Source organism: Grampus griseus (genome assembly GCF_964374135.1).
Source record: "Grampus griseus genome assembly, chromosome: X".
NCBI lineage: Eukaryota > Metazoa > Chordata > Mammalia > Artiodactyla > Delphinidae > Grampus > Grampus griseus.
This window is the reverse complement of record NC_138999.1, coordinates 127,121,758-127,148,496: the sequence shown is the minus strand read 5'-3', so window position 1 is coordinate 127,148,496 and position 26,739 is coordinate 127,121,758. Positions and strand designations below refer to the sequence as shown.

Genomic DNA, 26,739 nt, shown 5'->3' with positions numbered 1-26,739 from the left:
GGGTTCCAGAATTCTAAACTATCGCTGGTAAATACAAATTCTCTTGAACTTGAGATCTTCCTTGATTTCATGTCAAACTTTTCTCTACTACTTGTACAATAAAGAGAAACCCAAGTTCCTCCCCGACCCGTGCAAACCGCCCCACGGCCTAAAGAAAAGTACACTGTGTAATCTTCATCTGTGTCTGATTGAGGGTAAAAAAGCCATCAGGCCAATTCCACTCCCCACTCGCTTCAACCTGCTCCAAAGTAGAAAGAGGCTGAGCTTATGAAGACATTCACAGAAGGGAAGTAAGGAAAACCCCTCTGGGGAGGCTCATTTCGCCACCTCCTGAGAGTTTCTTCAATCAAGTGGTTTGGGATGGGTGATTGCTCTATGGGCTGTGTGAGAAATACACTCATCTGCATTCTAAGCAGACTGCTAGTGTGACACGGAAGACACCTCCCATCCTATCGCCTACCCACAAAATTGTAGCTACTGTGGACAAGGTCCAGAGGTGGTGGAATAACTCTCTCCCCATGCTCACAAACACACAAGTACACACACAAAAGTGAGCCATGTGGGTGCTTGCTCTGGGGACGCAAATAGTACCTCATCTTTACGTCTGGCCCTATAGAGCTCGGGCCAGACAGATGAGTCGGATGTCGAGTCCAATTAGAGAGTTACAAGTCCCATCAGAAAGGTATAAGAAAAAAAGATGGAATATAATGGCATTCTAGAACTAAATACCTTCAAGAGTTCATATATGCATGCAAGCTTAAAAACAGGAAGCCCTAAAAAGTAAGTCTTAATATTGTCAATAACACTCAAAAACTAAGGTGCAAATATTTTAATACATAACACTACAGAGGTCTCCAAAACATGCAAGATGTTTTCATGGTCCCTCTTCTGCCTCCACAACTGACCTGGAATAGAGGTTATTAAAATGAGAGGTACACACAGCCTTCAAAAACTCAACAAACTAAATCTGAGTTCTGGAAGCAACAGGACATACTACCGCATACACGTGCCCTAGAGATAAATTCCCACACCCACATCCCTGAGCACCGAATCTTCTTATGAACAGAGGCAAACCACTGATCAAGACTAAACGGGTCACCACAGAGCACTGAGTAGAGTTCCCTGTGCTATAGCTGATTTACTTTGCTGTACAGCAGACACTAACACAACATTGTAACATAACTATACTCCAATAAAAATTAATTTAAAAAAGAAAAAGGCTAAACCGGGAAGTCAACCCAGGTGCCTGGTAGTGGAAGTGGTGGCTAGAAGGTTCTTCTCAAGTCTAGGGTTCTACGATTTTACTTTACATTCACTGGGCTTGATTTGATTCTCAAACCTCATTCAACAAAACTTCCCAATTACTTTATGAGCTTTGTAGAACGAGAATTATGAAAAACCTCATCACAAAACTCCTAACTGTCCTATGATTTGGTTACAGCAGAGGTCAAAGTGTAGCTGTTGCAGAGAGACCTTTGCCCCGAACAGCAACAATACACGAAGCCTCCCGCTTTATTATTGCAAGTAAACATGCATGTGGGTGAAGTTTGCTAAGACAGCAGTAAAGGCAATTCTCATACACATTCATCAAAGCATTCTTGGAAAAGTCATTACAGGAAAACAGTTCTAATTCATTTGAATCTTTAAACTGAAATGAATATAACAGAAATCTAACTGCCAGTAATACTTAGGCTCCCAAATACATACATCATGACATCAACTCCTGAGTAGTAAGGTACAGAAGTCTGGCTTCTCTAGACTCTGAGTATTTGATTCATTTCATGGACAACAATATAATGGATGTTCTTCGCGTAGCGGAAGGAAAGAGAACTTAGCCATGCAGCCTCTAGTGCAGCTTGAACATGGCCCTGGGATGAGCCTGTAGGTTCCACAGTACTAGAATGAGCCATATTATACCACTGCCAGGAAAAATTTATTTAGCAAGGGTGTTACTGATACTCAAAGAGCGTGACTGATGGCATATCATCACCAGGCAGGTTTGAGATTCCCCACATCTACAGTATCTACTGACTTACCTGCCTTCTGTATTCTTCAACTGGATTATAAACCATCCATCCATCCACGTCAAACTTTTCTTCATTTAAAAATGCAAATATTGGCTAGAAAAGGCAAAAAAAAGAGAAAGAATTTCAAGTTCAGTGTAAAGGAACTAATACTCTGTTAATACTACATCCTTTGATTTTTTTTTTTTACTAGATTTGCCTACCATGAAATCACAACCCCAACTGAGACTTTTAAGCAAGAAATAACAGTGAAAAATTTAGACTAGACCTACACTACCTTCTATCTTGATTAACAATTGTATACTTTTGAGACCGCAATTTTCTATGGCTACAAACATCTCTTTTGGTGTTTTTTTTTTAAATGCTGCTGCACAAAACTCAGATTTCCAGACCCAAAAATGCCTATCAGTTTTAAGCAGTATTAGCAATCGACGGGTAAAAGACACTAAAATATAAAAGAAAAAGAAAAGCAATGATTATTAAATAGTGCAACTGTCTCAAAAGGGACCAGTGGTGTGTTAATCCATTAAGAAAGTGACAGAACGTTAAGAAAATTCTTAATTAACTGTTCTCTGTGAATTCGGAATCAATGCCCTGATCTCTGAAACAACAGGCCTCAGGCCTCTCACCTCTTCTCTATGCTCACTCTCAAGGTGACACTGATGAATTTCAGGGCTTTGAATACCATCCATACCCTGGCGACTCCTAAATATCTATCGCCCTCCAGCCCCACTGTGATCTGCAGACTTGGCCACTGCCGCCGGAGGACTGCAACGTTCACAACTCCTCCCAGTCTCCCCATTTCAGCAGATGACAGCACCATCCTTCACACTGATTGAACCCAAAACCTTAGCATTATCCTCATCACCTCACTGCTACCACCCTGGTGCAAGGCTCTGCCATCTCCACTTGGATTATAATAACACCTCCTAACTGGTCCTCTGCTTTCATCTTTACCTCTAAAGTCAGAGTAATTGTGTCACAACCTAAGCCAGGTCAAATCCTTCCCTTGCCCCAAATCCTCCTGTGGCTTTCCATCTCACTTTGGGTAAAAGTGGAAGTACTTGCCACCTGGCTATGTCCCCCACCACGTCTCTGCTCTTCCTCTCGCTCAATCCATTCCAGCCACGCTTTCGGTGCCGCTCCCGGAAAGCAACAAGCGTGCACCAATGTCAGGGCCCTTGCACCTGCTCTTCCACTTGTCTGGAATCCTTTGCCCTCATGGTTTCCTCCCTTACTTCTTTCACATCTCTGCGCAAATGTAACCTTAATCAGTGAGCCTTTCTCTGACACATGTTCCCCCACAACAGGACCACCAATTCTCCTTCCCATTTTATTTCCATCACTTATGACCATTTGACCTATATTTATTTATTTGTTACTGTTGGACCCCTACCGTCCTCCCTCCTAGACCACGGGCTCCATGAAGGCAGACACTTGCTTTTTTCCCACCCTGGATCCCCAGTAACCAGAATGCTGTCTGGCCTGTGTAGGTGGAATACATATTTGTTGACCGAATGAGGACGGGAAGCATTATACAGCCCCTGCTCAAGCGCTTTCTCTGGAGGCACTTTTCCTCTAAGTATCTTCCTTCCACCCATTTTCCTGTTATCAGCCTGTGGCCTCCAATGCTAGTGTTCCCCCGACCCCAGCGTTACAGAGAACTTCTGGTAAAGCATCAGTTAGCGGCAACGGTTTTCTGTACTTAAGTGGCAAGAGGTTTAAGGTGAAAACTGATCAAGATCATGCTCTCCGGACTGCCTTCTTGAACTTTCCAAAGCGTGTGGCACCCTCAGCAGGTCTCATCTCTGGCAGCACTAGGCCCGAGCGCTGTGTATTCTGTGACCGCACATTAGCAATGCCGCTGAGCTAGCTATGAAATTGAGGCTTTAGGCTGACGGGGAATCCACAGGAATACTTAGTTATTCAGTACTCCCGGGGACAACAAGTGATTGCCGTTAACTGAAGTTCAATTCAGAGACAGAGGGACTTCTGGTGCAAAGAGCACTAAAATGTATAGCATGCTTCTCTGTCCATACACGGAACCTACAGAACATGTCCAAGCATCCTCCTGGTGACATCTGAGCACGGGATACTGCCCTGGTCAGTACCTGGCCCGGGTAAATACTCAATACTGCTGAACCTTGTACTGGTGACATACTTGTAGATGATGTAAGGCTGCACTGTCACTCACTTTAGAAGAAAACCTAGAATCTGCTTTCTTGAAATAAGTTCCTGATCTCAACGTGAGTTTTGTTCATTTTTCGGTTTTTAGCTATTTGCATCTTTCCCATGAAACTCAAGCAAATATGGTGTCCTTTTAAGAAGAAAGAATAAAATTGTTCACTCAGAGGCCAAATAAACTTTCTCTCCAGAAAAACCATCATGTGTCTTAATGCCCAGAGTGTCCTCTGACTTGCCGGCAGCATTTTCAATGTAACTTTCTATTTCTCAATCACTATAAAGCAACTCCTTCTTTGCTTCAAATATCTATCCTCTTGCGTCTTACATTAAAATTACCAGTAAGTGTAATCTAAGTATACAAAACTGTTATCATCAGAAGATAAAGTTCTATAGCTCAAACCAAAATTATGCCCATAATTTCTTTAATGTCTGAAAATAATTCATATAAAAGAATTGTCATTAATATGGGAATGATAGTGTCCTCAAGGCAGCGACCTACCAGGTGGCCTTTCTCATGAAATCGGTCTGCAGTGACACTGAGTGATGTCCAGATATATAGGACGAGTGCATGACTGGCATCCTTTACCTGGGAAACGCGCCTATGGGAACTCTATGACGGACAGAGCTTCCAGGAGACTCTTTTATTTTATTTTATTTTTGCGGTTCGCGGGCCTCTCACTGTCGCGGCCTCTCCCGTTGCGGAGCACAGGCTCCGGACGCGCAGGCTCAGCGGCCATGGTTCACGGGCCCAGCCGCTCCAGGACATGCGGGATCCTCCCGGACCAGGGCACGAACCCACGTCCCCTGCATCGGCAGGCGGACTCTCAACCACTGCGCCACCAGGGAAGCCCACCAGGAGACTCTTGATGCTAAGAGCCAGACCTCAAATATTTCAGGCAAGTTTATGAATCAAATAACAGCCAGATAGTTCTTGCCATGAATACGTATCAACACATCTAACATTGAACTGGAGCTTAAGGTGGAAAAGACCAGGTGCTCAAGCCAATATTTTAATCATCCAAATAAATCAGCTTACAATTACAAGAAAACGTTTCTTTAAAAAAGCATTACTTGTTAGTTTTTAAAGGAAAACACAATGTAAACACTAAGCTGTCATTAACTCCTTGGCTCTATTGAAGCAAGCGTCCTACAAGAACCAACACTGACAGTTTCTAAAGTTGAACGTACAGGACTTACTTCCCAGATATTTCAATTTTTACCTTATTTCCCTTAAAGATTCAGATAAGAGAACAAAGCAAGACTTAAAACACAAACTCTCAATAGACTAACATAAAGGTGGATTATTACAAAAGACTTAAAACTACTAAGCATCAAAGCAAGGACAACAGAACCCATTCATCTATATCTCATTATTAAAAAGTACAAAATTCCCTACAAGTGGTTACTTGTTACAAGGCTAATTACAGCTCTTGCCTGGAAATTGTTAAAACCTAAAGTTAGCAGGTTACGTGTCTTGAGGTTTATGGCTGTCCTTTATTTTCTTATAGACTCGCAGTTTTTAAAGCTCTGAGTCTTTTAGAACTTGATCTGCGGATTGACGTTTTCCAGTTGTTCCTAACCACACCGCTGGGTCCGTAGGGACCCTGGTTGGGAAACACAAGTGCCACAGAGGGAACTGCTTCTAGAGACTCTCCCTCCTGAGGGCACGCAGGGAGTCAGGTTCGCCAAGTGGGTGATGACGTGCCCTCGGTGACCCCGTCCCCGCACCCATTCTGCTTCACGGCCTGTGCAGAACCCCAGAAGGATTCAGTCCCAGCTCAGCAAAGCCCCGGGGCAGAGGATGGTTTGCCGAAGGTCAGCGTTCAGCGGGCACTTCCAGAAGCCCTCCTGGCTTTCTCCTGGGGCCCGGGCCCTGCCTCGCCTCTGCCTCGGCACCCTGGGGTGGGGAGCACTTCCCCACCGTGCCAGGCACTGCCAGTGCCCCGGCTCGCCCCGCTGAACCAGAACCTCCAGGGGGTGATGCCCTGATCCTCAAGGGCCACGGAATACTCCAGAACACGTGGGAATCTTGCCTGGGGGTTCTGTGTGGCCAAGCTTTGGGGGGCTGCTTTACTTTTCTTAAGTGATTTTGCAATAATTATAGATATATGAGAAGTTGCAGAGAAACGTACAGGGAAGGCCCATGCACCCTTCACCCAGCCTCCCCAATGTGAGCATCTTGCATAACCGGAGCCCAGCCTCAAAGCTGGGAAACCGACATCAGAAAACAGACACACTCAAGTGCTCACCCCTGGCTTCAAGTGAGCAGGTCTTCCTTTAGTTGGCTCTGTATGAATACTTGGGCATTTCACCAATTCAGATTCCTACTAGTCAAGAGATACCATGCATGGAGCGCATGGAGACTTGAGAGGAAAAAAGGAAAAAAAAAAAAAAAGCAATCCTGTGCATTTTTTCCAGGATTAAAAATAGCACAATGTAACATTTGAAAAATGTTAAAGGACAAAGTTGAGATGAAAATCTCCAATTTCACACTAGAGATAAAAACAGCTCTGACAAAGAGAATGTAACTTGTCTTTTTAATTTAGCTACACTTATCACTGTTATGTCTTGTGGGAGCAAACATCTGAAATGACAGCAGATTTTAGCTTTCACTTAATTAGCCCTTATTTTTAAATGGCACTTATATAAAGATGCACTGCCTTGCTTTAAACATCTAGATTGGATTTATTCTTACTGAGTAGAATCTATAAATAATGAGTGATTCATGAGTTTCCTTCTTTGGGGAGGGAGAACTGTCTGTCACCGAATTAGGATTCCCTGATCTCACGATGGCCCCTCATGGACAGCCTCTTCTCCCAAAGGCTTGTCAACAATGTCGTGTCTCAGAAGTGGATGTTTGAGAGTTAGATTTATAGAAATTAAAGATCATTTAATAGGGAGACAGTCACAGAAGAAAACAATTTTCCCAGTATTGAGGAAAATAAATTGATAAGCTATGTAGATGCAATAGTGCTTTCAAATGGTGCTGCCACCACACAAAGGCATGGTCATCAGTGGACACGATTTACTACATCTCTGAAGACCTAGCCTTAAAAATTCAGGAAACTGGTCACTAACTCTTTCCTGATAGAATTTTGGAATGTTTGAACAGGAATCTAAGTGAGCATTTTTTTCTAATTTGATTCCTGAAATTCGCCTTTTTCAAAGCTTCCATCTACCACTGAAGGAAGCAGCTATGTAAAATTATCTCATTTTCATCTTTTAGATTACACTTAAGAAATAAGACCCCTTCGTCTAAGAAAAATAATTCTTTCACTCAGGTTAGGAGAAAAAGTCCAAAATTTTAAGGAAGAACCATAGGAGGTGCTGAAACTTGGCAGAGTTCATAATTGTAAGTAACAGCTTCATGCTAGATAGGGATTTCAGCCTCTTTTCACACGACTTGACATAGTTAATTCATACAACTGCATCAAAAGTAATTTCATCCAAAAATCTGACAAAAGGCTCATAGGTCAAAAAGCAACTTGCTTGTCCTATTTCTACCACTTTCCCTGGAGAAAATGGCTTTAATATTCTTGAGTCACCCTTACCTTCATATATAAATGTACATATTCATTTTTTCAGGAAAGGACTACAAAAGGACATTTGAAATGTCATTTGAAAGCATTTTAGAAAAAGGACATTCTTTACTACTTGGCCACAATCATAAGCATTTAAGGCTGACATTTCTCAGGGTTCATCCACTGCACCCCGATTCTCACTGTAATTCTCTCTCCTGGCAATTTTGGTCGCATCGATGAAAATGCCGATGATCACAGCTGGTCTCCCAAATAAACCTCTCCCCAGGCCAGAGCTCCAGGTCTTCGTAGCCACCAGCCCCCCAAATACCCATACTTGGTTGTCCCACAGACACCTGCAACTCAGCACAGCCAAAATGGGACGTGCCCTCTCTGCCTCACTCCCCTCCTATGTTCCCCATCTTGACCACTGGTCCCACCATCGACCTGTTTATCCAGGCTTGGTTCTTCCCTCTTTATCATCCCATCCCCCCTCGTAACTATAACCAGTCAATCAACAAATTCTACTGATCTTACCTTCTAGGAACATTCTCAAATCCATTCTCTCCTGTCCCTGTCCATTGCCCCATTTCAGGGACTCACGATCATACACCAAGGCAACTAGCAAACACCCCCAGAAATGGACTACTGCCCCTCTCTATCTACTCTGCATGCTGCAGCCCAAGGAATCTTTTTGAAACAGAAATCTAATCATGTGACTTTCCTGCCTCAACCCCTTTAACGGCTCCCCTCACCTTCAAATAAAAAATGAAACTTCTTGGTGGGGCACATTAGGCTCTGCCACCCTCACACGGACACCAACTCCCGGACTCTAATCAGCGTGTGGGGGTCAGCCTGTGTCCAGCCCCTGGACAGCTGCACATACTGTCCCAGCACGCTCATCTTTCAGGATTGGCCCCCTCTAGGAAGCCCTCCTCGACACCAACCCACTGACTTTCCCCTCTCCTGACACCCTGTGTATCTGTATCTGTATTGTATGCATTTGTTCGTCCACATCACCCAGGAAAACTGTGCTCCCTCTGGGGACAGGGAGTGGGTATCAGCTCCAGCTCCAGCTCCAGCGCACGGCTGTAATGTAGGCATCGTCTAAATGTCTGCTGACCAAGACTAGGGATGAAAGGAATGAAAAAGAGAAGGAACAAAAAGGGGCTTGCCCTACCAGACCTTACATCTTATAAAGCCTTGATAGTCACAAGACTGTTACTGGTGCATGAAGAGTGATTGATGCGTGAAATGAAACATTCAGAAATAAAACCAAATACAGAGAGGAATTTGGTGTGTGATAAAGGTGGTATTTCAAACCAGTGGATTGGTCTTCAAATGATGTTGCAGTAAAAGGGGGAGAAAGAGTTGGATCCCTATCTTACAAGGCAACCCCGGATAAATTCCAAATTGCTCAAACATTTACATGTTTAAAAGGAAATTAAAGTATTAGAGGAACATGGGATAATTTTTTTATAACTCTGACTGGGGAAGACCTTCCTACCTGGGATGTAAAACCCAGAAGCTATAAAAGAGAAGTGTGCAGAAAAGAGTTAACCTAGCAGGTCTGAGACTGCTGTCCTTACAGAGGCCTGTGGCATGGCTGGCCCCTGGCTGGCAACGGGGAACCTGGATTTTGGGAGAGTGCCCACCACTCCTTAACGGATAAGAGTTTAAGTTTACGGCACCTAAAATGTTTATACCAACAACGTGCTTTAAGTCGAACCCCTGCCTTCCTTCTGGGACTCTGAAAGTTTGGTATGTGCTAGGCAGAGGGTGTCTACGTGACCAGCCCCCTGGTTGGCAACACTTCCCATGGGTTGTCACAACTTGCTACTGTAGGATTTAAGTGTGTCCTGGTTTCCCCCCAACATCGCCCCACGCACCTTTTCCTTTTGCTCTGTATCCCTTTGCTGTATTAAATCATACTTGTGAGTATGACTATATGTTGAGTCCTGTGAATTCTCCTAAGGAATCTGAACTTGGGAGTGGGCTTAGGGACCCCCATCTCTCTCTCTCTCTCTCTCTCTCACACACACACACACACACACACACACACACACACACACACAAAATCGATAAATTCTACCAAATAAGTATTTTTAAAATTCTCCACAGCAAAAGCCACCATAAGAAAAGTCAAAAGATAAATGGGAAAAATATTTACAATTCATAAAGAGTTCCTACAACTAACAACAACAAAAAAGACCAAAATTCCGAAAGAAAATGGGCAGAAGCCAAAGAGAATGAAGAAACAGAAATACAAATAGCTCAAACCAAAAGATACTCAATTTCACTCAAATAGGATAAATACAAAATAAAACTAGGAATCTACATTTTCACCTATTAGATTAGCAAAGATCAAACAATTAGAAGGTATACTGCATTGGTGTGGTAGGCAGGATAACGGTCCCCCAAAGATGTCCATGTCCTAATCCCTGGGACCTGTGTTATGTTATCCTACACAGCAAAGAGGAATTAGGTTGCAGGTGGAATTAAGATTTCTAATCGACTGACATTAAGATAGGCTCTGAAGACGGAGGGAGAGGCCATGAGCCAAGGAACACGGTGGCTTCTAAAAGCTGAAAAATGGGTCTCACGGGCTAAAATCAAGAGCCTCCAGAAGGAATACAGCCACGCTGAGACCTTGATTTTAGCCCGTGAGACCCATTTTGGATTTCTGAACTCCAGAACTGTAAGATGACAGACTCGTGTTTTTAGAAGTCACTACGTTTGTGATAATTTGTTACAGCAGCTATAGGAAACTAAGACAGTTGGAGAGGATGTCTGGAAACAGGCACTCTGACACACTGCATGTGGGAGTGAAAGCCAGTACCTCTTCCGTAAAGGGGAACTTGGCAATATCAGTAATTCCACTTCTAAGAATTTATCGTACAACATACATGAACACGTACAAAATGATGTTTATGCTAGGTTATCCATTGCAGTAGTTTGTATAATAGAAAATGATTGGAAATGATGTCAATATCCATCAACAGAGGATTAAATAAAGTATGATACAGTCAACAGAATATTGTGCAGTCATTAACAGAGTGAAGAAGCCCATTTGGTAGGCAATACGTATTGGTAAATTTAAAAAGCAAGGTATGGAAAAGCATACGTAGCACGCTCCATTAGGGTCCAAGGAGGAAGGAATATAAATAACAACTTGCCTGCATATGCCTAAATATCACTAGTTGTCTGTGAGGAGGGGAATGGCATGGCTGAAGGGTGCTGGGAGGGAGTTATTTTTACTATTTTTACTGTTGTGGTTAGTTGGGCCTACTACAATATAACAAGATACCACAGACCGTGTGGCTTAGAACAATAAACTATTTCTCACAGTTCCGGAGGCTGAGAAGTCTGAGGTCAAGGAGCCAGCATGGTCTGGTTCTGGTGAGGTCCGCTTCCTAGATGGCCTTTGTGCTGTACCTCACGTGGTGGAGAGTGCGAGTTCTGGTGCCTTCCTCTTCTTTTAAGGGCACTAATCCCATCGTGGGGCCCCACCCTCATGACCGCATCTAAAGCTAATCACCTCCCAAAGGCCCCACCTCCAAATACCATCACACTGAGGGTTAGAGCTTCAGCACATGATTTTTGGGGGGACACAAACATTTAGTCCTTTTATCCTTCCTGACTTTTCAATCATGGGCATACGTTAGCCATTTTTGAAAAGTTTAAAGTATTGGGTTGGCCAAAAAGTTCATCCAGCTTTTTCTGTAAGATGGAAAGGCTTTTCGGAAAAAAAACGGATGAACTTTTTGGCCAACCCAGTAAATGCTTGCTGCATAAATGCCCTAGCTTCTAAACAGCAGAATATTCTTATTGGTCACTTGGTTGCTGCTAGCTCCTATTCATTCACTCTACTGCCATTAGTAGATTCACTTAACAAACATTTACGGAGGGCCCACTTACGAACAAGGTATTAAGTAGAGAAAAAGATAAGACACCACCACTGCCTTTAAGGAGTTAGAAATGCTCCGAAGGAGAGAGACGAGGAGAGCGCGACTACTGATCACGTAAAGAGGAGAGCGCAAGTGCCATGAGAGGCACAGATAAAGCGCCAGGGCGCCAGGGGATGCCGGGGTTACTTCTGGACAGATGGGCCTGGAGGAGTGGTGATGGCATGTAGCTCCCCTGGAAGGGTAAGACAACTTTGGACAGGGTAATGACGACGATGGCAAAAAAGTCACCAATGAGAGCCAAACTCAGAAAACACGTGGCCATCAGCAAACACCTCGGTCTGGCAGCCAGAGCACAGACAGGTAGAAAACCAGGAGACCATGGAGAGATGCAGCCCCACAGTGGAGGAGACAGAGGTTTGCGTTTACACTGACAGGGAGGGAGGAATGGCTGAAGTTTCGGAGGCGAAGGGATGAGAGAAGCTGAGCTGCATCCCAGGGACAGCGACCTGACAGGAGGCACGTGTAGAAGTGGGTTGGATCGGAAACAGAACAGAAATAGGAAAACCAGCAAAAGCACCATCCCCACAGTTTAGAAAAGAAGAGATGGAAACCTGAACTAAGTTGGGCTGGGGAGGCAGAATCCCCTGGATTCAGTAAATGTTATGGAAAAGGAAAATCTCACAATGACCTTGATTTTGGAGGAGGAGGAAGAGGTGGAGAAAGAAGTGACAGCACTAGAGAAACTGGGAGCTCAAAGGGGGCTTGAGGGAAAGATGAGCGATTCATTTTAAACAAAGGTTTAGGCATCAGTTGAAGTTATGGAGCAGCTAACGGGAAACATGAAGCTAAGAAGGCAATGCTGGTCAAAGTGAGAGAGAGAGATACAGCTGAGCGGATGGCACGGAGCAAGGACGAGGGCAAGGATGGACTTCTCTAGAAAACCCATATTTAGATGACGGAAGGAAGCCGAGGAACTAGAAAAGAAAAGGAAGACAAGGAGATCAAGACCTCAGAAGCAACAGGGCAGGTAGGTGTCCAGCAGTATGATGGTCTAGTTGCTCTAATTGAGACTTCTGCTGACAACATCTAAAACTGCTGGAGAAAAAAGAAACCCTTTTAAAAAATGCATTTATGAGTCAGCTAGGGAAGAAGAAATACTCAGAAGCCCAAGCCAAACTGCGAACAGAATGCAGAGAGCAAGAGGGACACGCCGGCTTCCCCCCAGGGCAGGACCGGTTTTCGTGGCCTCCTGGGCTCTAGGACAGAGGATGTAACACCCCGGGCCTGCCCCAAGATGCCAAGATGGATGTGAAACTGGAAACTTCCTTCAATAACACTGCGCCCTCAGGGTGAGGACGAACAGGAAACAAGCACCTGAGACTCCGAGGGATCTTACCTGTCTAGACGATCCGTGCTGAGTAACGGAGCCTGTAGCACAGGGCAGCCAAAACTCATAAAGCTTGGATGGTCCGAAAAACATCAAGCAGACAAGTTAATCTGTGGCTGGCCCAGGTTGGGAGTGCCCCCCAGACGCCTGGCAGAAGAAAACGTAAAACTGCCTTCAATCCCAGCCTCGGAGTCTTCCCATACATAGACAAAGGTCCGAGGAATGAGTCCACAGGCAAAATCATCACAAAATAGCCCAAGAAAGTAGGCCCCACGAGCCAGCAGATAAGACGGCAGCAGGCCAGGCCCGGCTGAAGAGAGAGGGGGTAAAGGAAGTAGAAGACATAGCAGCCCCGAGACAAAGGGATGCCCCGAAGATCCTGACTCTGGACATTTGATGGACATTTTATAAACATTATCTTGCAGCTACTCAATATTTTTAAAAAACCTTTGAATGGTGGTGCAGTGGAAGAGGCCAAGTCCTCCCAAGTAGCAGGGTGGGCAGTGGGGCAATAAGGTAGGACGTGCAGGCGGGCCATGAGCGCTGTGCTCGTGGGCACGGAGGGCAGCGTTGGGGGGGTCCAGCCGGGACCACGGTCCCTGGAGATGGGTGCGGGGAGGACGGTCGGACACATCCCGAGGCCGGGGGGAGAGGGCAGCGGAGAGAGAGCCACACAAAGAGAACCGGGGGCCAAGTCTTGGAGGAGGCACGAAGGGAGGAGATTTAAAAGCATGATTAGACCCTCAATTAGCCAAGTTTACTGTTTATTCAAGAAAAAAAAAGGAAACGGAGAACAAAGCCACACTTCAGTCTCAGGCCGCATCCAGGCAGAGAAGTGTGGCTTCTCGTTCAATTCCCAGCTGAAAATGAGCTTTTTGCTTTTAGCTATTAATTCTGTAATCAGCCTAGAAGGTAAGAGCCTGCTCCATTTCAGCCTGGTTTACAATCTCAAAGCAATTTATAAAAACGTCCCCGCCTTCTGAACTGAAAAACGAAGGCACAGGAAAAAGTACCCTGTGCTCTTCATTTTCTCTTCGTAGGGTCATTTATACGCCTCATTTAAATGGTCAAAAAAGATGCACAGCCCCATAGCCCAGCGTAGTAACCTTTACGGAATTATTTTTGTAGGCAAGCGCCATGGGAGTAGAGCCAGAGAGGGCACAAGGGGAAACGGCACTGCTTATGCCACACGGCAGGGCGTGACGGGGTTCAGTGAAGCCCAGGAAAAAGGGAAGGGCCCTGCTCGCTGGTCGCCACAGAAAGGCCTTGCGAGCCCGTGGCTTCTCTCGAGATTAGAGCCAGCGGGTCTTCTCTCCTGTGCCCATCTCCGCCGCCCATAAGATGCTCAAATTTATCAAAACAAACAAATACCAGAAAACTTAGAAACTCTATGACTGCCGATTAGCTCACAGAATAACAAAAAGTAGGAAGCACTGCAACGCTGAAGAGCTGCGTCCCGAGAGAGCTACATTACCCCGCGCAGAGTCACCGGTGGAAAGAAAAGAAAACAATTTCTGAAGAATTCTGTGTATTGCATAGCATCGCGGCCCATATTTCCCATTTCTACTTAAGATGCTTTCTGGGTTTAATGCTCTGAAACTGAAGACTTTCGACTAATCCTTTAGCAACGTACAGGCAATGGTTTGTTAATAAGGATACTGACCTAGTATCTGTAGAGCATCTTTCTTTTAAAGGGCTCAAAGTGTCCCATATATGATCACAATTACTTTACTCACATTCTTGGGAAGACTGGGTTGTGGTAATCATCCTTACTCTCTGCACCTGCTGGGAAAAATGGGGCACTAAGAACAGAAGCGCTGACATTTATTGGGCACTTACTGCGTGCCACGCACTTTTGTGAGCGCTTTCCGTTTAATCCTCACAAAACCCCTGTGAAGCAGAGAGTGTTGTTATCCCCATTACACATGAGAACGCTGAAGCACAGAAACATTACATGATTTTCAAAGTCGCCGAGCAGGGTCGGGGCCGCCGGGAGCCTGGCAGCCAGGTCTCCGGCTCCATCTCTTCAAGCACTACGTTTCCCTTACGTGTGTCTACAGGCCATGAGTTCAGTCATACACTCAAGCCCTTCACTTAAACAAGTCAAGAAAATCCACGCAGGCCTATAGCTGTAAAGATAGATTTAAGTGACTGTATTGGTGCCTAAATTAACTTAAAATGCATTCTATTCTCCATATTCTACCATTATCTAAAAGACTGTTCATCACACCATGACCCAGACACACACACACACACACACACACACACACACACACGCAGATAACCGAAAGAAATCTTTCATGAAACCATACTTATCTATATTATGTGTTATGCTCTTAATGTTTTCTATTTCATTAAAAAATGCTGGTTACAACCTAGTCAACTGATTTCATGACTCAATAATACAGTGGGATTCAGAGTTTAAAAAAAAACCTCCCATCTAAAATTTGAATTATCTCTGACTATCCCATCTGAGTAAAAACTGAGCAAACAGTAAAGGAAATCAATGAAAGAGGAGCTTTGGCATTGAACATACCACTCCAACAATTAAACTATTTTTCTGTAGTGCTATCAGGTTCTGTTCATATGTACACACTTTTTGTTCCTGCTTTTAAAAAAAAATTACCATCATATCAGAGGCATTGCCACATTTCTTATCATAAAAATGTAGCATTTACTTAGAATTGGTATTGAGTTACAATGCAGTTGAGAAAATGGCATACAATTTCTACTGTTTGAAAAGCAAAGCAAAAATAAAACAAGAAAATAACTGCTTTGGTGGAAATACAAAATGTAATCTAAATAATTTTCAAGTCTTAATGGATTGACATAATATAGAAACAATCAAGGTAATGGTTTGGGGTCCACTGTTGTGTGGCTAAGTTTAATTCAAGTTCAATTCAAAGTTTTAAGTCTCCAACTGAACACACTGAGTGGTGAAAATACTAATGGGGAAGGAGGCAAGAGAGCTGGGGCTGGTGTGAAAGAAAAAAGCTCACTCACACACCGCTCACCCCATGGCTGGATTTAGAACCCAGCTCTCTTGGCCTCCAGACACCATTTCAGGAGGCAACAGCAAGTTTACTTCTGGCTTCCAATGCCAATAACAATCACTGAGATAATCTGCAGCTGCTCTAACAGTTTCAATAATATTAACAACGTGATCTTTTTCAGGCAGGGGCCCTCTGTATTGTTGAATGCAATCAGGCTTAGATTACGCTTCCAGGAAGTCCCTTTCTGGCACACTCTCGCATTCCCCAAAGTGGCAGTTTGGAAACTTTTCTTCCCCTCCTGTCTCAGAGGAATAATTGTCCCTTCTCCTTTCCCAAACTGCCCTACAAACTGGCCTTAATCCCATCCCCCTCTGCCTTCGCCAGGATCCCGCTCAGGAAAGGAACCCTTCTCTCTCTTGCCCACAAATCTTCATTCACCTTTTTCGGATTCTCAGGGAAACACATCTTCCCTCAACCTGGCCGCTACCACCATTTTTGTTTTGAAACACCACCCTCTCTCTTTAAACCTCTACCAACTGGCTCTGGTCCCCTCTACCCAGACCATCCTCTGTGATTCAAAAAAGTTCGATAAGTGTATGCCAGGCACTGAACTTGGCGCTGGGGAACAACATGAGGAAAGAAGGTCCCAGCTTCAAGCAGTCCACAGCTAGCGCGTCCAGGCCCCAAGGAACTCGTAGTCATCGAATGTAAAGGACTCTTCCTGAGCCTCGTCTTTGTCCCCGCAGCCTCACACACCCATCACTACCTTCTCAGACCTCTGTCTGCCTTCGGCCTCAGCAGACCCCACCCTGCAGGCTCTCCCGTCACCTCTCTAACCATCCTCATTCACCTTGCTGGCTCCTCTGTTACACACCAGGGTTCCTCACCTGGGACCAACAGGTGAGCTTCCAAGGGGCTGCGAGTCCCCTAAAATCTTTTGTCAAGTTTTGTACATAGCGCATCTTTCAGGGGATGAGACACCCTAATTTACGCCGTATCACCAAAGGAATCCACGACTCCGAACAGATTGAGAACCACGATTCTAGATCTACACCTCTGGACTCTCTTCTGAGGGACAGGCCCGCAATTGCTGCTGTAAGTTCTGTCAGAAGATGCCAACTGCCCCGCAAACGAAACAGAGCTCCCCATTCCTCCCTCCTCGCCCCCTCTTCCACCTGCTTCCCCAAACGAAATCCTTTTCTCACTTCCCTGCTCTGTCACCACTCGGGCCGCAGACCTCAGAAGGAAGGATGATTCAGCCTTCTCCCTGTTCTCCAGGATCAAATTACTGCCCAAGCGTGTGGTTTCCGGCCGCATCACCACCGTCTCGCCTGGCCCTCCCTCTGACTCCCCTCCCAGCTTCCTGAGCTCTCCTCTCCTATCTGTTCTTCGTGACGTTGTATTCAGTCCCATCACTTACTTCGAAACCTTCAGTAAGTCTCTGCTACTTCCCAGGGTACAAGCGCCTGACTCCGGCAGGGCCGTCCACCAGATGCGCCCAGCTTTCCTCCTCCCCGCCACACTCCAGCCAAACATCCCTGGCGACCCTCGTAAGCTCTCATCACTTCCAGCTTTCCCTCCCTTATGCTGAGGGTCAGGGTCTTGTCTCTGCCTGAAATGCCACCTCCTCCACCAGGAATCCTTGCCCACTGGCAACGATGACCATCCTGCCAAGGCCCAACACAAATGACTATCGATTCCACGCAAGCTTTTCCAATCTAGGCTGGACCTGTGCCCTTCCCCCTGGGAATCCCCAGAAGGCTTCCTCGGCCTTTCTCTTACAGCACTGAATATCAACCGCCCTATATCGGAACCATACACATCTGTCATATCACTTCTGTCACATCCCCAAATGGGAGCAGGTATCACTCATCCTACTACGACTTTTCAACTGCCTTCATGGCTCCCCAACACCACCCAACAACACACTACTCTGAAATGAAGCTAACTGATGAAATAGCTGCACACACTGAATGGACTAGCAGGGGCTAATATTCCAAGGGCCACGTCAATAGCTGATCTGTTTTTATCTGTATCTTGTATTGTTTTGGTGACTAGTTTTTTTTTTTTTTAAGATGACTTTTACTGGTTAGAACTTCGAGAATGTAATTTTCCAAAAATTTATATAAGCAATTCAGTTCCCATTTTTCTCTCCAGTTTTTCACTTTACTGACTTCCTAAAGAAAAAAGTAGGGATTCCTAGCACAGACACGAAAAATAAGGCAAAGCACCATAGACTTGAGAAATCAACCCCTCTGTGGACCACTCCAATGACAGCCACCCAGAATCCTATGCTCTGGCACTAGCTCCACAATATCCAGAAACCCAGCCCATCTGTTTCCATGGAATGGACTTTTCCTTCACTTTCCACTAAACCTGTGTTCAATAAAAAAGCCGTCATTATACAACTGCCATGCAGCAGTCATTATGCTGAGGTTAGAGAGATAAAGCCTGATCCCCGCCTTGATAAGCTTACAGTATAGGAGGGGGATGGGTAATTCCTACATAATTATGACATAAGGCAGACTGAGGGAGATAAGTGCTCTAGTAGAAGGACCTGCAAAGTCTGACAGGTTGAGAGGTAAGAGGAACTCCCACCAGGGAACACACATGGCATGGGAAAGGACCTAGGACTGAGCAAGATGGCGGAGGATAGGCTCTAAAGAGATGAGGGGACCACAGGTAAAGGGCACAGGAAAACCAAAGTTTCCCTGAGTTGAGAAAGTTCTATGTATACCAGAGAAGCACAGGGTGGTCCTGTGTGGTTGGAGTCACTGAGACTCCATGGGAAGTCACTGAGAATTTTTTGTGTGTGGAGAGTGGGATATAGAGTGACATGATCATACCTAAAAAAAAAAAAAAAAAGACAACAGCATTGTGTAGGATAAGCTGGAAGGGAAGGAAACTGAATGAAGGGAAGTGAGTTGGGAAGCACAGGGAGAAATGGGAAGAAATATTTGAGAGTTACTAATAAGCAAAACCTACGGGATTTGGAACTGATGCGGCTATAGGAGAAGTAAGGCAGGGGAATGAGAAAGTTGACTTCGTACATAAGACACAAGGTTGTAATGTACAGCACAGGGAATATAACCAATATTTCAGAATAATAACTTTAAATAGAGTATAATCTGTAAAAATACTGAATCACTATGTTGTACACCTGAAACTAATATAACATTGTAAATCAACTATTTCAATAAAATAAATAAATGTTATGCCTGATTGGGGTGGGGAATTGACTTCAAGTTCTCGAATCTGAGCAACTGAGGATCATCCACATTGAGGGAGATGTCGGCTGAAGAGCAGGCCTGCTGACTGCAAAGAGGTCAGGGAGATGCTGAGCCTATGATTCTCACAGGCTTCCAGAGGAAGCTGTTTGAGAGGCTCATGAAGATTCACTCAAGGCCAATGTCAGAGCTGGATTTAGAAATCGCCCATACAGCAATGACAGCTTAAGCTATGGATTAAATGAAATCATCAAGGCAAAGTGAGTAACATGACAAGAGGGCTGACAGGGAACCACCATCAAGATGTCTACCTTTAAGGAAAAGACAGAGGCAGTGGAGACTGGGAAGGAACAGTCAAGATGGTACAGAAACACAGAAACCAAGACTTGCAAGAGGGTGGTCAAAATTATTGAACACTGAGGGGAGATAAAACAGAATGAAGATTGAAGTGAGTCACTAAATTTGGCCAGTAAGAGGTCTGAGTTCCAAGAAGGTACTTGTGATAAAACTGGATACTAGAATGGGCTGGAGGAATGAGTGAACTGGAGATGTGGACAGCCTAGAATATTCTTTCCAGAAGTTTGGGTTCAAGTGAGAGATGGGACAGTAGTTTAGAGGAAAGCTGGTCCGACACTTGACCTCTTTTTAGGGGAGTAAACTCTCAAGGAGATAGAAGATACCAGAGAAAGGGGATGACTGATGGAGCAACATTGTGTAGGAGACGGACTGGGGCCTCAGCTCGCAGGAGGTTTGAAGAAACCTGCTACGTGGGGCTTCGCTGGTGGCGCAGTGGTTAAGAATCTGCCTGCCAATGCAGGGGGCACGGGTTCGAGCCCTGGTCCGGGAGGATCCCACATGCCGCGGAGTACCTAAGCCCGTGTGCCACAACTACTGAGCCTGTGCTCTAGAGCCCGCGAGCCACAACTACTGAAGCCCACATGCCACAACTACTGAAGCCTACACGCCTAGAGCCCGTGCTCCACAACAAGAGTAGCCACCACAATGAGAAGCCCGTGCACTGCCACGAAGAGTAGCCCCCGCTTGCCACTAGAGAAAGCCCGTGAGCAGCAACGAAGACCCAATGCAGCCAAAAATAATAAATAAATAAATAAATAAATAAACAAACAAATAAATAAATAAACAAACCCTGCTATGTGAACCATCTTTAAATCTCTGATCACTTAAAGCCAGATATGCAAAACCCAAGACATAACCCATTCCCTCATTGAATTTTCGTGGATTAGATGTACATTCTCACTTTCATAGGAATTCCGAGGATGTGTTCCCATTAAACTCTTTTTATCCTAATAGTTTAAAATTTTTAATATTGAAATATCTTTTAAATCACATATTTAATCAAAAACTGAGGAAAGGCTAAGAATGTATTCAACTCTATGATATCAGTGCATTTCCTGGAAGCATCACATTTGAATCTACAATCAACACATGACTCATGACGAGTACTCCAGATCCTTCTAGACCACCACAGTCTTTGTATAATTGTCCTTTCCATCAACCATGAATTTCCTTTGACGGAAACAACTGCTGATGAAATTTGGGAAGAGAGAAGCCTTGTCTTGCTAGAAAAAAAATCTAAGCCTTCATTGCCCCCAAATAAATAAATGAATATAGATAAATAGATAGATAGATAAAAGACGGGCATAGGAAGAAGAGCTCCATTACAAAGCAGCTCTTCTATTTAATGATCTCTTTCATCACCTTCAGTCTAGCTGGAGGCATATTTACTCCATACTTAAAATAAAGGCATACCTTTATTTATTTATTTATTTATTTAAAGGATCATCTTTAAAGAATTATTCCCCTGCTCTCCCCTTAGCAGACGTCTGCTTCCACATTTGTTTAAAGTCAAGCAGAGAATCCTGTGATAAACCATAATGGAAAAGAATACGAAAAAGAATATATATATATATATATATATATATATGCATAGTTGAGTCACTTCGTTGTACAGCAGAAATTAACACAGCACTATGAACCAACTATACTTCAATAAAATTTTAAAACAACCATTTGGGGAAAATGCTAAGAACACTACCAAAAATAAAATCAATAAATCTTTTGAAATCTACATTTCAAAAAGAAAAACAACAAAGTCAAGCAGAGGAGAAGGAGGGGGTAAGAGGACAGAAAAAAAGAAGGCAAGATCAAGGCAGAATATGAAGGAAGATGGTTTGAAGAGCAAGACACGTGGAAAGCTTTATTTCGGTCCCGTGGTAGAACAAAGTGAGACTACTCAGTCTACTAAATAGGAAGGAACAACTCTCGGTATACACAGCCCAAAACTTGCGACGGACTAAGTCATAGGTTGTAAGTAATTAAATGCATAGTAAGTGTGTCCTGCCAAATATATAGTAAACGCTATCAAATGACATTTAAAGTGCCGTTCCTTAAAAATAAATAAAGAAACCTCCCCTGTCCAGTGATGGCCTGCAGCACCTAAGCCACGAATCTGCATTTGAGAAGCACATTGGCTTAAATGGCACTTAGGCTCACTCTTGGGTCCCAAGTAGGGGGCGACGAGCTCTGGGATGTGACGTCACAGTGCTACACTGACATGCTCGTGGTCACCTCGCCACCTGCTGCCTTTGGAAGAGGGCTGGCCCAGGTGGAGGGCAGGCTCGGGGCTGGCAGGAGCCACCCCACAAAGACTGGCAGAGCAGAGGCCCGCTCCCTCAGGGAACGGGTCAACCTTCTGTAATGAACAGCCTCGTACACACAGCACACTGGGGAGCGCAGCACAGAGGAAGGAGCGGACACCCAGAAACCCTCTGATGCCACCGCGGAGAACCCTGGAATTTACCAGACTGTGGGCCAGGGGGAAGGCATATCTCGTGAGGATCTCAAACATATCTCTTCTGCTGTGGCCCTCCTGTTTCAGCGCGAACCTCAGGTTTCTCATGTCCTGGGGGCAGAGGAGAAATGCGCCAGTTCAGTCTGCAAATCGAGTCACATTTGTTAGCAGAAACCTTCTATTCAGGTAGAAGATCCACTTACCTGAATGGGCAATAAGTCTAGACTACTAAGAAAATTACTTTGTTTTGTACAATATTTTGAAACATCCGGTTTAAGAACACCTGAAAATATTTCCATCAGAGTCATGATTGTAAAGACAAGACAACTCGTGTTAAAGAGTAGACAGAGCTAAAGTTCACTGGATAAAAAGAAAAATCAAACCTTGCCTTGCGCATCATGTCTGTGCCTGTCTACTCTGGTTTTCCGAGGTATTTTAATTATAAAACAGTATTTTATTCTTAGGACTTTTCAAATGTGTATCTGCCACAAAATATCATTTCAAAATTGTCAAACATGTCATTAAAATACAGAAGCTCTCTCCCTCTCCCCTCATGCTTTTAACTTTAAAGTCTCCCTTTTAAAAATTAGGAAATGACCGGCATTTTAAGCTCTAATACAAGTAATGTAATACATTTTTTACTAAACAATTTTACTTTCACAGACTTCTATAAAGAGCACATTAAGGTGCCCCATAGTAGGAGTGACTATGATTCTAGGAACTAAGAATTAATGCTCAAAACCAGATTTTAAGGATAGTTTCCAACACATATCTAATAAGCAGGAAAACCTTCTTTTAAACCAAATGCAAATAAAATAAGCTCCCTTAAATATCAACTTGTATTACACAGCAAAAGATATAACATTCGAACTTCTTTTCGAAGCTGGCGGGTTTTGAGGTTGTCTCCTAAATCACTCATGGTGCTGTGGCTGAGTGATGGCTGTTACCTTCTGCATTGCACTTTCAACACCTCAGGAGTGAGACAGATCCAGCCCCTGCCCTCTCGGATGTCACCATCTTCATAGTTTTCCAAGTGCTTTTTCATTTGTTATGTCAACAGCGTGCTTGAAGCTTCCTAAGTCTTCAACGTGTAGGAGCAGCAAAGGCCGTGCCACACACATCCCAAAATGCAAAGGGGAGTGAAGGGAGTGTACGGCAACGGGCTCTCAGACCGCTCATCAACGACCCCAAACCGATCTCCCTGTATACAGATGGCATCTACGGGGCCTCGCCAGCTCCAGGATCCCATGCTTTCTATTTTAAAAGCACGTAACTCAATAACATCCAAAAACTGATTCACGACATATCCCAAGAACGCTGGGATGCCAGTTGTTGTCTCATGATGCAAAGCACTGGGCAAGTAGATGGAAAAATAATCATTTCAATCAGATGACGTGCTTTCAAGGGGTTTGCAACGAACCCCAAGTATAGCACCGGCTAGCTGAGTATCCCCAAGGCTCACAGACGTATGAAGGATTTTCTTCTGACCAGCCTTGGTTCCGATGATAACTCTGTAACATCATGCTCTTAACCACTCAACCAGAAACTAGACCATTTCTAGATAAATATTTATTCTGGTCCATCAGTGATTCAAACCACGACTTTCGATGTGCCGAAGTACAAGTGATTCAAGCGACTTCGTGTGGCCATCTGATTCAGATGGAATTAAAGGACAGGAAGAATCACTACCCTGTCTTGCCAACAAGAAAAATGAAGTGGAAAAGGCACATGGCTCACAGGTGGCAGATCACCAAATCTGTAACAGAAATACGAGCATATACTGAGGGGTAAGTTGCACCTGGTCTCCTAGAGCCTGACCCATCAGGGAAGGACACCTGGGAAAGAGCAACTGGGGCGCTCGGCGCTGAGCCAAGCCTCGTGATGACAAACGAGGGAACACACCCCTGTTGCAACAGCCCTGGTGGGATGGTTCGGCTCTGCTTTTTTTTTTTAAGCTCTGAGTTGTCGGCAGGGGATGGCATGGGGCCTGGCAGGTAAGAATTCACATATTCGGAGCTACCTTCTCCTCGGTTGCTAGATGACAACCACTGCGACTTCTATCCATCACGTGCAAGTTGCCACTGGCAAGCAGAAATCCCCACGTACGGACCGGGTGGAGCCAAATTTGTAGGGGTTCTACGTTCTTGTTTCGGTGAAGCGGCACGGTTGTACTGTGGTTACTGCCTGCAGGTGAAAGGGGACCTACGGGAGACAGGAGGCAAGTCTCTGCCCCACTGCAGCAGATTCTCTTTCTGTCACCTTCAGGTCTGTTCCTGAGAAAACGGAATTCAACGCTCAACATCCGTGTTTCCAGGGAGATAACTGAGTTAAAAGGTTGTGCTACAACACTGGTCTAGGCCATTGTCTTTGGGCTTGACACTAATTCCAAGAAACATACATTCTTAACATTTGAGAATTATGCCTGCCGAGTTGTTCCCAAGACCTTTGTTCTTAGAGTAAACAGTCAAAGGGTAAGAGTGTGCTTTGTCTTATTAATTTGGGGGGGTTAACATTTAAATACAAGTTTTTCCCATTGATAAGGCAACAAATAGGATTTTTTTTCAACTTGCTTAGAATGAAAGTCACTTTGAAATCATCAAAACCTCATTTTCCCTGGAGTACTGTAATATAACACTCTCCTCCCATGGATTTTTTTATGCAAAATGCAAAAACCTTCCTTAAAAGTAAATCCCCACATTTCTAGGCCCAAAAGGGTAGACAGTAGCTGGGATTATAGGTAAGGCATTAAGGGAGCTTGGATTCAACCAAAAACAACAAAAACAAGCCAAGGTGGGGAGTGAGGGAGAATTTCAGTTCAAGTTTCATCGTGACAAAATCCTTTGCTTTCTAATAGAGTGTACTAGTCTTGACCTTGTACAAACTGGAGACAAAAAGGTATTATCTTCATAATCCAAACAAAAGTACAGGAGATTGGCTTTAAGAAATCACAGTGCACAAGACCAGGAAAAGGAGACTTGGGCTGGGATTCTGACTCCTGCATCAGCTCCTCGGGGACCCATAGGCAAGGAAGCCCGTTGAGCAAATGCCTCATTTCCCATCCACAGAATGAAGGACTTGGATTGGCCAGGGGTCAGCAAGTTTCAGCCCAGATCAGTGTTGGCGTGGTCTTCAAGCCAAAATTGCTTTATATTTTAAAAGGGTTGAGAAAAAACAAAACGCAAAGAAGAACATATGACAGAGATCCTGCTGGCCCACAAAGCCTAAAATATTTGCTTTCTGGCCCTTGACAGGAAAAGTCTGCTGACCCCTGCACTAGATTGAGGGTCAGATACATGAAACAGCCCCAGCCTCTGGGACCCAGCCTTCAGAGATGATCTGGGGATTTGGGGTAGAACCCAGAGCTTTACCTTTGTCAACCCAAAGAGGGCTTCCCAGGTTCCCTTCATGCATATTTAGCTGCGGGAACCACTGGGACAGATGACCTCCAAACCCCTTCTAGCTCTTTCTAGGACTGGGCACTGTAGTCTTCCGATACAGAATACCTGAGAAGGAAGTTTTCTTGCAAGAAGGTTTATTCCGTCGTTTGCAAAATGATTATCTCACCGGATTTGGATTCCAACTTTGCCATCTGTTGGGTAATCTTAGCTAAGTTACCGAACTCTTCTTAGCCTCAGGCTCCCCATCTATACAATGGGGACACCACTGTCCATCTCAGAGGACTGCCCTGAGGATTTAATGCAAAGCCCCTAGTACCTCTTTGGACCGACAGAGATGTTCAATAAACAGTTACTATTATAACTGACTGAACGTTATTATCGCTACATCTCTGCTGTTCCCCATGCCGAAACATAACAGGAGGCCACCATCTAAGCAAAAGTGGGAGGGGCTGTGAGAGGTAAGAACACAGACTCTTCACAGAGGGAAAAACCTCCTGTATTTCTCCTTCCTGTTACGATGTGAAGGTGTCTGGCTGGAAACACATCATACGAAGGAACACCAGGAGCAGACTTGTGCAAAAACAAAAAAGTGTGAAACGTGATTTATGAAGTTTTCTTCCTAGTCAGTCAAGCAAACCAATTGACTGGCTCGGGTTCTCACACTTAAGGACGACAGCAGGTCCCTTTCATAGGAACTCTTTCCCCAGGAGGCTCTGGAGCGCTTGATCATGAAGGGAGAACCACACCAGGGCCTCAGATAAACAAGGGTCTTTGATTTTTCTTTTAAACCCACATTCACTTTTTACTTGTCATTCAACGCTAACGTGCCTATTTTCCCGTAAGAAAGTACTGAATCTCTTACTTTACAAGTAATATCTAGCCCATAGGAATTCTCTCCTCTACTTGTGGCGCCTCCCATTTTTTCAATTCTTGAGATCACACCCAGAGGAACATCAAGTATTAGAGCAGAATCCTGTAATGGACAAAAAGACACAAGTCAGTATTTCTGTCAGTACAATTAAAACATCAAAAACATATTTAAAAAAAAAAAAACCCATGTGCTTTCAGGGCATTTTTACCTTGGCCCTTTTACCACCTTTTATGAATAAAAGCATGATAGTGATCACACATGAAAAAGCAAGCGTGAAAATAGTCAGTTATGCAACCAAAATCCATCCCCAAATGTGTGCCATTCTGCACTGCCTGCAGAATAAAGCCTGAACTCCTAGGTACACAACTCGAGGGCCCCGGGACGTGGCTCCCAACCTGTCTCTGTGGGCTGCTGTCC

The 26,739-nt window shown here is 44.5% G+C and overlaps 1 protein-coding gene across 3 annotated transcripts in view; it reads right to left on the bottom strand.

The window, feature by feature from the left end:
• MTM1 (myotubularin 1) overlaps positions 1-26,739 on the bottom strand; it is a 98,381-nt gene that overhangs the window by 28,635 nt on the left and 43,007 nt on the right. For all 3 annotated transcript variants that reach the window (XM_082681708.1, XM_082681709.1, XM_082681710.1), the window contains 3 exons: positions 26,314-26,424; positions 22,063-22,164; positions 2,037-2,120 (listed from right to left, as the gene is read on the bottom strand). In XM_082681708.1, coding sequence (XP_082537834.1) covers positions 2,037-2,120; positions 22,063-22,164; positions 26,314-26,424 — 297 coding nt within the window. The remainder of the gene's footprint in view (positions 1-2,036; positions 2,121-22,062; positions 22,165-26,313; positions 26,425-26,739) is intronic.